The sequence below is a fragment of the Peromyscus eremicus genome, chromosome 1, assembly GCF_949786415.1.
Source record: "Peromyscus eremicus chromosome 1, PerEre_H2_v1, whole genome shotgun sequence".
In the NCBI taxonomy this organism is placed as follows: Eukaryota; Metazoa; Chordata; class Mammalia; order Rodentia; family Cricetidae; genus Peromyscus; species Peromyscus eremicus.
In genome coordinates, this window is record NC_081416.1 from 156,368,858 (window position 1) to 156,380,996 (window position 12,139).

Here is a 12,139-nt window from a genome sequence, read left to right on the forward strand (position 1 = left end):
GCTCCTTTCCTGCTACATTTCAGTGGTTCTCTTTCATGCTGACACCCCTTTTTCCAGTGAGAGAAAGGAAAAGCAAACCCTCAAAGTCACTGTTCTGTTTTGTAGAATACAAGGTCACTTACGGTTAAGGAATAGTAAGTATGTTGATTTCTTAAATGATGTCTCATTTGGATCACCCCACAGTTAAGTTGCAGTGTACTACATTTTGTTATAGGATCTTTTTTTTCTTTCTAGTTTTTCAAGACAGGGTAGCCCTGGCTGTCCTGGAACTCGCTCTGTAGACCAGGCTGGCCTTGAACTCACAGAGATCCGCCTGCCTCTGCCTCCCGAGTGCTAGGATTAAAGGTATTTGCCACCATTGCCTGGCTTGTTAAAGGATCTTACAGGACCTGTAGCCAGGCATGGTGGCAAACACCTGTATCACAGCACTTGGGAGCTGAAGCAGGATTAGGACCTCGAGGTCATCCTTGCTTACATTGTGAGTTCAAGGCCATCTTGGGGTATGTGAGGGTACCCTGTCTCAAGACCAAACCGAACTGAACTGATCTTCTGTCTTCCATTGAGTCACACCGGGCTGTTTCGTAGCACTGTGCCGTTCTGATGTTGTGATACTTGGTGTGCCGTCATCTGCTCTTTCCTGCTCTTGTTTGACTTCCTCAGTCATGTCACAGGCTTTCCCAGGGGGACCCTCAGTGCCAGCTCTCTCTCCACTGCTGGTGTCTCTCTCCACTGCTAGTGTCTCTCTCTCTCTCTCTCTCTCCACTGCTGGTGTCTCTCTCTCTCTCCACTGCTGCTCTCTCTCTCTCTCTCTCTCCCCACTGCTGGTCTCTCTCTCTCTCTCTCTCTCTCTCTCTCTCTCTCTCTCTCTCTCTCTCTCTCTCTCCACTGCTGGTGTCTCTCTCTCTCTCTCTCCACTGCTGGTGTCTCTCTCTCCACTGCTGGTGTCTCTCTCTCCACTGCTGGTGTCTCTCTCTCCACTGCTGGTGTCTCTCTCTCTCTCCACTGCTGGTGTCTCTCTCTCTCTCTCTCCACTGCTGATGTGGGTTCAGACCTTTGTCTCTCATCTGGCTTCACAGCCTTCTGTTGTTAGAGCGTCTGGGCTCCAGCCTCCTGAATATTCCCTTTACATCCTAAAACCTCAGCGCCACCTCACTGATCTCCCTGCCTGCTTCCGTGTGTCCTTGGCCTCTGTCTACTGCTTCCTGCTGGTGCCCCTTAGCCACACTGCACCGTGAAAATGGAACCCTGATGCAGTCTTTCTTCTTGCATGGCCAGAACAGTACCGCTCCTCCAGCTCACCTCCATCTCTTTTCCTTCCCTTTCATGACAACAGAGGAGGTGCCCTGTTCTCAAGGACCTGGCTTCTGCCGTGGGACCCAAAGTTTTCTCTCAACACTAATGTGCTTCCAACACAAAAGCCTACCTGTTTCTCTACCCCTTTGACAGCCCAACTTTTTGGAGGAGTTGTCTTTTCCTCCCTTTCTCATTCACTCTGAAAACCATATATTCTCTGGTTTCTTCTCAACCACATAAATCATGAAGTACTGTAAGCACATAAAACGTGTTTTTTGTTATTAGTGAGATGGCACAGCAGGTAGAAGCAGTTGCCACAGAAACCTGAGAGCATAAGTTCTGTCCCTTAGAATGCAGTGTCAAAGGAAAGAGCCCATGCCCAAGAAGTTGCCCTCGGGTCTCTACATACACAGTGTGGCACACGTGTGCCCAGTCCTAGACACACACTAAATAAATACATGGAGCATTTGGAGTTAACGTTCAGGAGAAGGTTGCCTTCTTTGTTTGCTCTCAGCTGCCCTTCCTTCATCTGCTTTGCTGGCCTCTCTTCAGTACAGCTTCTGAGGGTGAGTTTCTCATGGGTCAGTGTTAGGTTTCTTTTCCCTGGGGGTCTCTACCCAGTGTTGGGACTTAGACCACTCCTCTGCAGAGGGATGCTTCAAATGTATTTGGTCAACCCACTTTCCATGGCATCCAGGGCCCTGAATTAAACAGCTGCCTATCTTAAGTTCAACAGGTGGGCTCGGTTCTGGCTTCTCACCATGTTTCTCTCTATACCATCCTCACGCTGGTCAGTGGTGCCGTCTGACACTAGGCTGTGCATCCGAGACCGGAGACACCTTTCAGTGTTCCCATCGTGTCTGCACCCAGTCAGATCCTTAGGAGAGCCCTGCAGTCTCCCTCCAGATACTCTTAGGGCTGTCCCCTCTTTTGCGCGCCCCCCCCAATACCTAGTTTTGGGAGGGTGGGTCATACTTTTCTGAACTGTTTTCTCCCATTTCTGCCTTACCTTTCTGATTTTTAAGTCGGACATCTTTGCTTTTCATGTTGTTAGGGTCAGATATGGACACCTCACTCTGGCACACTGAGTCCTGCCTTATCGTTCTGCTTTATAGAGTTCCTTGGAGTGTTTTGGATCCCTGGTGGATATTAGGAATTATTAGTGCCTTGACATACCCTCGCCCTACCCCAAGCACACGCAGTCCCAACTCCCTACCTAAATTGTCGTTTTCTGAGACAGGCTCTTGTTTTGTAGCCCAGTTTGGTCTGGAACTTGTAATCCTTTGCTTCCGCCTTAGAATCCTGGGATTCCAGAATTCCTGAAGATGGCCTCTCCACACCACGTGGGTTCAGTGCCTGCTGTGCCCCCTCCTACAGTTCTCATTGTTTACCTTTTTGGTTGGCGAGGCCATCATCTCCAGGAAGGCAAGGACCAGGCTTTATGTTCTAGGATCAGGGCTGGTGTCTTTCAGCAGCTAGCACAACCCCCGGAGGCTAAACATTTCACTGGAAGATTCTTAGGAAGAGTCAAATGGTTTAAATCTGAAGACTATTAGGTTTCAGGGCTGGGTTAGTCTACAGGCTGGTGTGTACACATGACTTATGAAACTGAAAGCCTTGAACTTGACAGCGTTGAAGCTGCTAATTTCCTTCCCTGTAGTTCTGTGGGGTTTGTAAATGTTAATATTCCTATCCTGACCTAGAAGAGCAGAGACTAACTCCTAGTAATGTTATTTGGCCAGGCATGGTGGCACAGGCTTATAATCCCATCACTCAGAAGGCTGAGACTGCCAGTTGTAAGCTTGAAGCCACCCCGAAGCCACCCTGGGTTACATGGCAAGACTGTCTCCAAAAAGACCAGTAAGGGGTTGGGGATTTAGCTCAGTGATAGAGCACTTGCCTAGCAAGTGCAAGGCCCTGGGTTCGGTCCTCAGCTCTGGGGAAAAAAAAAAAGACAAAATAACAAAAAAGACCAAAATGGGGCTGGAGAGATGGCTCAGCCATTAAAGAGCACTGGCCGCTCTTCCAGAGGACCCAAGTTCGGTTCCCAGCACCCACATGGCAACTCACAATTGTCTGTAACTCCAGTTCTAGGGAATCTGACACCCTCACACCAATGCACGTAAAATAAAGTTAAATAAAAAAACAAACCAGTAAGCCTGCAAAGTTTCAGACTACTGACTTTGTAGTGTGAACAGTCCAGAACTCCAGGTGTATATCCAGCTTACATACTTCATTTATGGTGTAGGATTTGTTGCTGGTGGTACTGTTTGAATTTTGCTAGCAACTGTAGTGCCCTTCTTTACCTACTGGTTACTGTTTATGTCATAGGCAACATCTAGATTAAGAGAGAGAGGCTGTGATGGACGCCTGGCAGGAATCGAAGTCCAACAACTCTTTTGTTCTCAAAGTGCAGCAATTCCTGAGCACCAGCTCAAAGAGCTGAACATGAAAATTGACAGTGCTTTGCAGGTAAGTGTTTCAATACTGGCAGATGCATAGAGAAATGACTGCTTAAAAAGACAACAAAATAATAACTAGAAAATTTTGAACATATATTTTTATTCTTTGAGAATTTCATGTATGCATGTAGTGTGTTATGGTCATATTCACCCACCTATCCTTCCCTAACTCCTTCCACAACTGTAGAAATTTTAAGTTCCTGTTTTTGTTGGACTTGATCGTATTCTAATCTGCTGCATTAACCCTGATTCTTGCAGGCATATAAAATAGCATTGGAAAGCTTAGGCCACTGTGAATATGCAATGAAAGCTGGCTTCCACCTGAACCCGAAGGCCATTGAAGCAAGTTTGCAGGTACACTTTTCTCTCTGGTGGCTCTGGGAATTGTCTACTCAGTCCTGTGGTAACCAAATGCTTTGCCGTGTGAGCTGTGGGTCACCTCCGCTCTCCTCTCCAAACCCTTTCTAGGGCTGCTGCAGCGAGGCGGAAGCTCAGCAGACGGGGCGAAGGCAGACACCCCCACAGCCCATGCAGTGTGAGCTTCCCATCGTCCCTGTGCAGATAGGACCGCACTTCCTGAAGGGGGTCTCCTTTAATGAGTCGGCTGCTGACAATCTGAAGCTTAAGACGGTAGCTTTCCCTGGACTCCCTGGGTTCCAGCACCTGAGCGTGAACTTGGAAAGAGAACTGTTTTGGGAAACTTGAGGGCTTTTGAAGAATGTAGATTACAAAACACAGTGGAGATCAAGGAAGGAGGCTTTCTGAGTACAGTGATGGTTAAATGCAGCCTGTGATGTCTCACTTGTGTGTGTGTGGTGCTAGGGGTTGAACCCAGGGCCTCACACATGCATAACAAACACTAAGTCACACCCAGCCCTGGGGTAACATAATAAGACATTTGCTAAGAAAGTTTTATTAGTAATTTAAATGAATAATTCAAATAACAAACGTTTGTTCAGATGTTTAACAGAGTTTGAGAGTACACCATGAACTACTGTTGATTAATGTTTGCTGGTGCGTTTTTGAGAGTTAAGTAACAGAAATCGTAGTACAATGATAATAGTCATTTGTGAAGCATCGTTGGTGCAGGAGTTACAGCAAAGTGCTTTGCATGCATTGTTTTATTGAATTCGTGTCTCATGGAGGCATGGCTATTCCACCTGTCCCCATGTGACAGAGGAACTGAGACCAAAGTAACATGCCTAGCAATTAGGAGAGCTGGAGCTTGGGCTCATTTGGTCTGTTCCAGAGCCTCTCTACACTGACTTTGTTGTTGTTTAAAAAAAGTTGAGGTTGGGCCAGGCTTGGTGGCACATACCTGTAACTCTACCACTCAGGGAGGCAGAGAAAGGTAGCTCTCTTGAGTTTGAGGCCAGCCTGGTCTTCATAGAGAGTTCTAGGCCCATCAGGGACACACAGTGAGACCCTGCCTGCAAAATCTATTTTTTGTTTTTTTCACCTGGCATGATCTGGGTGTTGTCAGAATGCTTCTCTGGAGGATGGTTGTATAAATGCACTCCTACAGGTTTTGGAGTCTTGCCAATGTCTTGAGATGTGCACTCTCCCCTCTCTGTCAATCTGTAGCATACCATGTTACAGCTCATCAAGGAAGCAGGCTGCTACAATGGAATCACACCTCGGGATGATCTTCCTGTGACAGAAGTACTGAACCAGGTGTGCCCGTCCACGTGGCGGGGCGCCTGTAAGACTGCTGTGCAGCTGCTGTTTGGCCAGGCGGGACTGGTGAGTGTGTGAAGGGACAAGAGAAGCTTGTGGGGTGGCATATGTGCAGATACACCGCATTCAGGAGGCTGAGGCAAAGGAGGAGCGTGAGGCCAGCCCGAGGGACATAGGAAGACCCTGCTCTCCCTACAAAACCAAAAGTTTTGTGGTTTGTTTGTGTGTTTTTTTGTTTTGTTTTGAGACAGGGTTTTTCTGTGTAGCCCTGGCTATCCTAGAACTCATTCTTTAGACCAGGCTGGCCTTGAACTCACAGAGATCCACCTGCCTCTGCCTGTCACTCTGGGATTAAAGGCGTGTGCAACCACCACCACCACCACCACCACCTGTTTATTTTTAACACATTGATAACCTGTATTTGCTGGGACTCTAGTTGCAGAATGGTGCTGTTGCAGGCTTTCCTCATCTTAAGGAAACAAGTGCATTAGTACTGCTTGGGCGGGCCTTCACCGCTCTGCAGCCACACTGGAGCCAGGCTGGTGGCCTCTGCACTCAGCCTGTTCTCTCTGCCTTCATGTGGTCCACTCTCATCTGTCCATGGCAGCCCGACTTTCACCTCCAAGAGTCTACTTGTGACTGGTGCTGGTATCAGCGGGACCCCCAACCTAATCATTTCCTACCCTCCCTCTCTGCCCATTGCCTTTTGAACAAAAAAAATGACAGTATCCACTTCAAAACAGTGGTTTAATTTATTTTATTTATTTATTTATTTATTTTTTGGTTTCTTTCAAGACAAGGTTTCTCTGTGTAGCTTTGTGCCTTTCCTGGAACTCGCTTTGTAGACCAGGCTGGCCTTGAACTCACAGAGATCCGCCTGCCTCTGCCTTCCGAGTGCTGGAATTAAAGGTGTGCGCCACCACAGCCTGGTGGTTTAATCTTTTTACCTGTCAGAGAAGAAGGAAAAGAAAACAAAAAACAAAAGAAACACTGGGTGGGGTCCAGAGCTCAGCATCTGTAATCACTCTTAGTTTTTTTGTCTGGCACATCCACCCATGGAGCTTGCACTTGCTTGATTCCACCTTGTAGTCATGGCTCCTTTTGAAAGATTGAGCATTGTGGGGTGAGAGTTCAGAAATGAAAGAACTTGCTGAGCACAGCATACACACACAGCACTCTGGAGGTGTTTGAGGCCAGCCTGGTCTACAGAGAGAGTTCCAGGCTAGCTAGCTAGGGCTACAGAATGACACCCTGTCTCAACAAACAAACAAACAAACAAACAAATGTAAGTACTCCTTTTAGTCTAATTTCTGTTAGTCATGAAAGGAGAGCTTGGAATGGTGCTTGTCCCTGTTTGATGCAGGTCGGTCTTAGGCGGCCTCGTTGAGGGCAGTGCTGTCTTGTGATGGAAGGGGGACCTGCTCACAGAGCTGGGCTCCATTCACTTGAAGATCTGTGTAGGAAGAAGAGCAAGAAACAGGAGTCACCCTACTAACCTAGACAGGAGAGGCTGAGCCATATTCTCAAAGACCCTCTAGCCAAAGCTGGGGCTCTGGCAACACAGTGAACATTAGGAGAAGGCTGTTTTGGGAAAACACTGTAAGCTAAAGGGGAAGTCTAGTCCTACTCAGAACCCACTGATGGCAGGGCTCCTTTGTGTAGCTGACAAAGAGCCTTTAGGACCGTCGTCATAGGAGTGGGGGGAGAGAGGAAACACCTGTCAGGGCCCACAAAGGCTGTTCCTTGGACAGGAAATGTTTCCCAAGGTCCAGCTGTGAGAGCCTGTTGATAGCGGTGGAAATCAACACTAGACGCTGTGTTTGGAATCCTAAGGAGTACCTATGAGTAGCTTGACCCTTCTAAAATGGAGCTGTAGTTTTCTGCTAGTGAGCTGCAGCCTCAGCCTTGCAAGTACCTTAGATTATAGGCCTGTATCACCAGGCCCAGCTTGGGTCAACTTCCGAAATTTTTTTTTCAATTATATAAAAATTTAAAACTACTAAAATAAAGGATGCGCAGTCCATCCTCCCTCTCTTTCTCTTCCTTTTCCAGTCCTTTCCTTCATTTCTCTCTTCCAGTTAAACATTTATTTTAAGACTTTATTTTTAAGTTAAGAGTGTGTGTGTGAATGTGGAGGCCAAAAGAGGCCTTTGGACCTGCTGGAGCTGGAGTTGAGGAGACAGTGAGCGGCTTGAGGTGGGTGCTGGGTCTCAGAACTTCTGGAAGAGCAGGGAGTACTCCCAACGTCTGAGCCTGCTCTCCAGCCCCATTGATCTCTTCTTTTTGAGACAAGTTCTCATACTGCACAGGCTGACCTCAAAGGGTTGGGATGACAGGCATATACAACCCACTCATCTGGAGGGATTTGTAATTCTAACAGCTGCAGTTGAGTGGACCTCAGAGTCAGAATTTGGTTTCTGTGTGTTCAGACACCGTTACTTGCTGTTGTCTCTCGGACCTCACTGGTCTCAGTACAGATGTGCGGTAGACAGTTCTGCTGGTCACTGAGCGTCTGACACGGGTACGTACTGGGATGTCTGATACTGGAAGCTCTCTGAACCTGGTGCTTACCTTTGTTTCTTTCCCAGGTGGTTGTCGACACAGCACAGATTGAAAATAAAGAAGCCTACGCACCCCAGATCAGTCTAGAAGGCTCCAGAATTGTGGTTCAAGTTCCATCCACATGGTAATTTGATTATTTTTATTTTATTTTATTTATTTTTGGTTTTTCGAGACAGGGTTTCTCTGTGTAGCTTTGTGCCTCTCCTGGATCTCGCTCTGTAGACCAGGCTGGCCTCGAACTCAAAAAGATCCGCCTGCCTCTGCCTCCCGAGTGCTGGGATTAAAGGCGTGGACCACCACCGCCGGGCTTATTTTTATTTTATTTATTTATTTTGGTTTCTTGTGATAGGGTTTCTCTGTGTAACAGCCCTGGGTGTCCTGGAACGCTCTTCGTAGACCAGGCTGAGTACTGGGACTAAAGGCATGTGCCACTGCTGCCTGGCCCAATTTGACTTTTATTAACAGAAGACTAAAAGTCTGAAGGCTGGGTATCTTTTGCTGCTGTGGAACCTGACCATAATGAGCCACAGTGTCTTCTGGCTACCCACTAGACACCATTCTTTTTCCAAAGCCTAGTAGAAACTGTAGAGTTCCTTCTTCACTCTGGCTGTTCCAGTCACAGCCCTGGTGACCTTGAACTCATACCATTATATGCCAAGTGTCACTGTAAGTCTGGGGACAGGTAAGGCCCTTTTTAGTACCCTTCAAAAGATAAAGGGTTATTCATAGTCTGTTTTTTGAGGAAAATATGGTCCTATAAACAAGTAAGGAAGCAGGCCAGCAATATGATCCCATAAGCCATAAAAGAAGGCACTATGCACAAGGAAATACAGAAAATGCACAGCCTCACTCAGTGATCACAGCAACTGAGGGAGACGATCATAGATGCATTTTGTCCAAAAATAGTAGATTGACTTAGAATAACAGTAAGAAATACTGAGGAAGTACTGGTTTAAGCTAGACTGCAGAAACAGGCCAAGAGGTTGTTGGATTGAATATCACACAGACTTTTTTTTTTTTTTTGGAGAAAAGTTTATGGAGTATCTGAAGCTGAGGGCATGCCCTAGGCTGTTCCACATTGCATCTCTAGGGGTTTGTCCTTGATATGTGCACATGAGTGACCACTGTTGTGCTGGGATGTAGCTCAGTTGTAGAGTGCTGGCCCAGAATGCATGACCCTGGGTTTGGTCCCCAGCATCCCATAAAACTGAGCTTGGTAGTGCACACCTGTAATCCTAGCACCCAGGAGGTGGAAGCAGGAGGATCAGAAGTTCAAGGGCATCCTCAGCTACAAGGTTGTCCTCCACTACAAAAGAAGTTTAGACCAGCCCAGAATACGAGAGACACCCTCTCAGATTGAATAAACAAACAAATAACTAGATAAAGGAAGGAAGAATGATTAGCTGGTTAGAGAGCTGTTGTACGGGTGCCTGGAACTGAACCTGGGTCCTCCACAAGAGCAACAAGTGCTCTTAACCAGCCCTTAGGAAACCCTTATTCTTATGGAACAGTAACTTCAAAGGCTCAGTTTTCTGTAAGAGTTTGCAATTTCTGAATTCCTAATTAAAATTTCCAATTCAAATTCTCATTTTTAAAAGTTTTTTTGGGGTTGGGAATTTAGCTCAGTGGTAGAGCACTTGCCTAGCAAGCGCAAGGCCCTGGGTTCGGTCCTCAGCTCCAGAAAAAAGAAAAAAAAAAGTTTTTCTTTTTCTTTTTTTTTTTTTTTTTTTTTAGACAGGTTCTTATGTAACATAGGACGGCCTGAAACTCACTATGTATCTGAGAATGACTTTGAACTCCTAAGCCTCTTGCCTCTACCTCCTGAAGTAGGATTACCTATGTATGGCACCATGCCTAGCTCATTGAAAAATATTAAATTTTATAAGGATTCTCATTTTGAGAAAAACAGATAAAACTTTTATATAGTTGGGTGAATGTAAACAGCTACTGCTAAACTAGTGTTTTTACCAAAACAGTGTTTTCTACCAAAACAGTGGTAATTCATTCGCTGTACCTCCTGAAGTGGCCTTGTAGGCCGTGACTCCTTGCAAGGGCTCCCTCTGCTGTCTGTTTTTGGTAATGATGAAAATAATAAGGTGTTTTTGGTTGGGGTTTGTTTTTTCTCTTGGAAGCTAAGATCAAGAGTCTCGTCTATGAAATGAAATACGAAGTATTTCAGACCCCAACTGTCGTGTGGTGTGGTTTGTTTTTAAAGTGTTTGCATGTGGATAGGATGAGGGGTGTGAGAATGAGACTGAAGTCTAAGCCCAGAACTCTCGGGGTCTCAGATAGCTGTCCCCTCTAGGCCAGTGCTGGCCTCATGCAGTGTTTGTAGTTCTCCTGAATTTTTACTGTGGCCTTGCACTTGAGATCAGTTGTGGAATTTCCCACTTCTTTTGTCTTTGCTAGCATTTTTTATTTGGATTTTGAGCATTTCAAGTTAGAGATGTTTGGCCTATTCAAGTCTATGCTTATTGGAAAGGCTGAATGAAGCAAGACCACGTTACTTCATTCTTGGGAAAATGATTGTCAGCAAACGAGTCAAGAATTTATTCAGCCAGTCATAATGGTACACACCTGTCTTCCTGTCACTGAGGAGGCTGACAGAAGGATCGCCACATTGAAGCCATTACGGGCTATGTAAACAACATACCTCTTCTGTGTCTGTCTCTCTCACACACAGATATTTCTATATTATATTATATACTATATACTATACATTATATTCTCCACACATACCGATACAGGACAGAACAGCAGGAGAATGACTATTAGGATGACGAGGATGGGGAGTTAAGGAGGCAAATAGAGTGGGGGAAAATGCAGTGATAGGAGTAGAGTGGATGAAGTGTCCTGATGAAACATGGCCAGCAAATTAGATCAGTGGGTAGAGTGCCTAATGAGCAAGGGTGAAGGCCTGACTCTGATCCCTGAACCCATGTAAACGTGACCGAGAACCAACTCCAAGGTTGTTCACCTCCACGTGAGTGCCATGGCACACATGAACACATACACACTGGTAAGAAATAGAGAACTTTGTTTTCATGAAACATGGCTGGTAAAATGGCTCAGCTATTAAAACCACTCACTGCAGAGAACCTGAGTTCAGTTCCCAGCATCCACATTGAGTAGTTCACAGCCATTATAATTCTAGTTCCAGAGGATTTAATGCCTTTGACCTCCTTAGAAACTGGCAGTCACCTGCATAGACTCACACACATATTCATAATTAAAAATAATAAAGCCAGGTGTAGTGGTTCACACCTTTAATCTTAGCACTCGGGGTAGGCACAGGAGGACGCTGTGAGTTTGAGGTCAGCCTGGTCTACATAGCAAGTTGAGGCCAGCCAGAATTATGTAATGAGATCTTACCACAAGTAATAATAATAATAATAATAAATAAAATAAATCTTACAAGAAATACATTATTTTGTATGAAAGTTGATTTTTAAAAGTTAATCTGAGTACTTAGGAATCAGAGGCAGGAGGACCAGGAATTGAAGGCAGTTGTATAGCAAGTTTAAGGCCTGCCTGGGCTGCATGAGCCTCTAACAGAAGAAACAAAACGAGGCCCGTGAGACGGCTCAGCATGCTCTTGCCAGCAAGCCTGACAACTTGAGTGTATGGGATCCACATGGTGGAAGGGGAGAACCAGCTCCTACAAATTGTCCTCACATGCCCCTTTGTACTCGTGTATTCGTACACATAATACATAAATAAATAAATGTAATAACAAAAACACAACTGAGACCAGCAAGACAGCTAGCTCATTGTATAACCTTAATCCTGACGGCCTCATTCAGTCCCTAGGACCCAATGGAAGAAGGGAAGAGCCAGCTCCTGAAAGTTGTCCTCTGACCTCTACACCTACATACACAAAATAAATAATGTAAATTTAAAATTTATTCTAAAGCCAGTTATGATGAAGCACTCCTTTAACCCCAGCACTCAGGAGGCAGAAGCTGGCAAATCTCTGAGTTTTAGGCCAGCCTGGTCTAGAGTTAGTTCCAGGACAGTCAGGGCACACAGAGAAACCCTATCATGGGGGAAACCCTAGGCAGTCTTAAAGGTGTTTTATTGGTCAGCTTTCAAGGCTGTATAATGTATAACTAAAACTTAATTTGTTAATTTCTCAGAAAAATAAA

The 12,139-nt window shown here is 45.7% G+C and overlaps 1 protein-coding gene and 1 long non-coding RNA gene across 2 annotated transcripts in view; one reads left to right on the forward strand and one right to left on the reverse strand.

Moving 5' to 3' along the window:
• Nucleotides 1-2,580, reverse strand: part of LOC131920639 (uncharacterized) — a 4,920-nt gene extending 2,340 nt beyond the window's left edge. Inside the window, exons 1-2 of the long non-coding RNA XR_009381737.1 lie at nucleotides 2,510-2,580; nucleotides 2,303-2,432 (exon numbers count right to left, since the gene is read on the reverse strand). This is a non-coding gene — a long non-coding RNA (uncharacterized LOC131920639). The remainder of the gene's footprint in view (nucleotides 1-2,302; nucleotides 2,433-2,509) is intronic.
• The window catches only part of Garre1 (granule associated Rac and RHOG effector 1), a 67,160-nt gene that overhangs the window by 38,927 nt on the left and 16,094 nt on the right, over nucleotides 1-12,139 (forward strand). Inside the window, exons 4-8 of the mRNA XM_059277511.1 lie at nucleotides 3,625-3,765; nucleotides 4,014-4,109; nucleotides 4,224-4,385; nucleotides 5,340-5,498; nucleotides 8,021-8,118. Of these exons, the coding sequence (XP_059133494.1) occupies nucleotides 3,625-3,765; nucleotides 4,014-4,109; nucleotides 4,224-4,385; nucleotides 5,340-5,498; nucleotides 8,021-8,118 (656 nt within the window). The remainder of the gene's footprint in view (nucleotides 1-3,624; nucleotides 3,766-4,013; nucleotides 4,110-4,223; nucleotides 4,386-5,339; nucleotides 5,499-8,020; nucleotides 8,119-12,139) is intronic.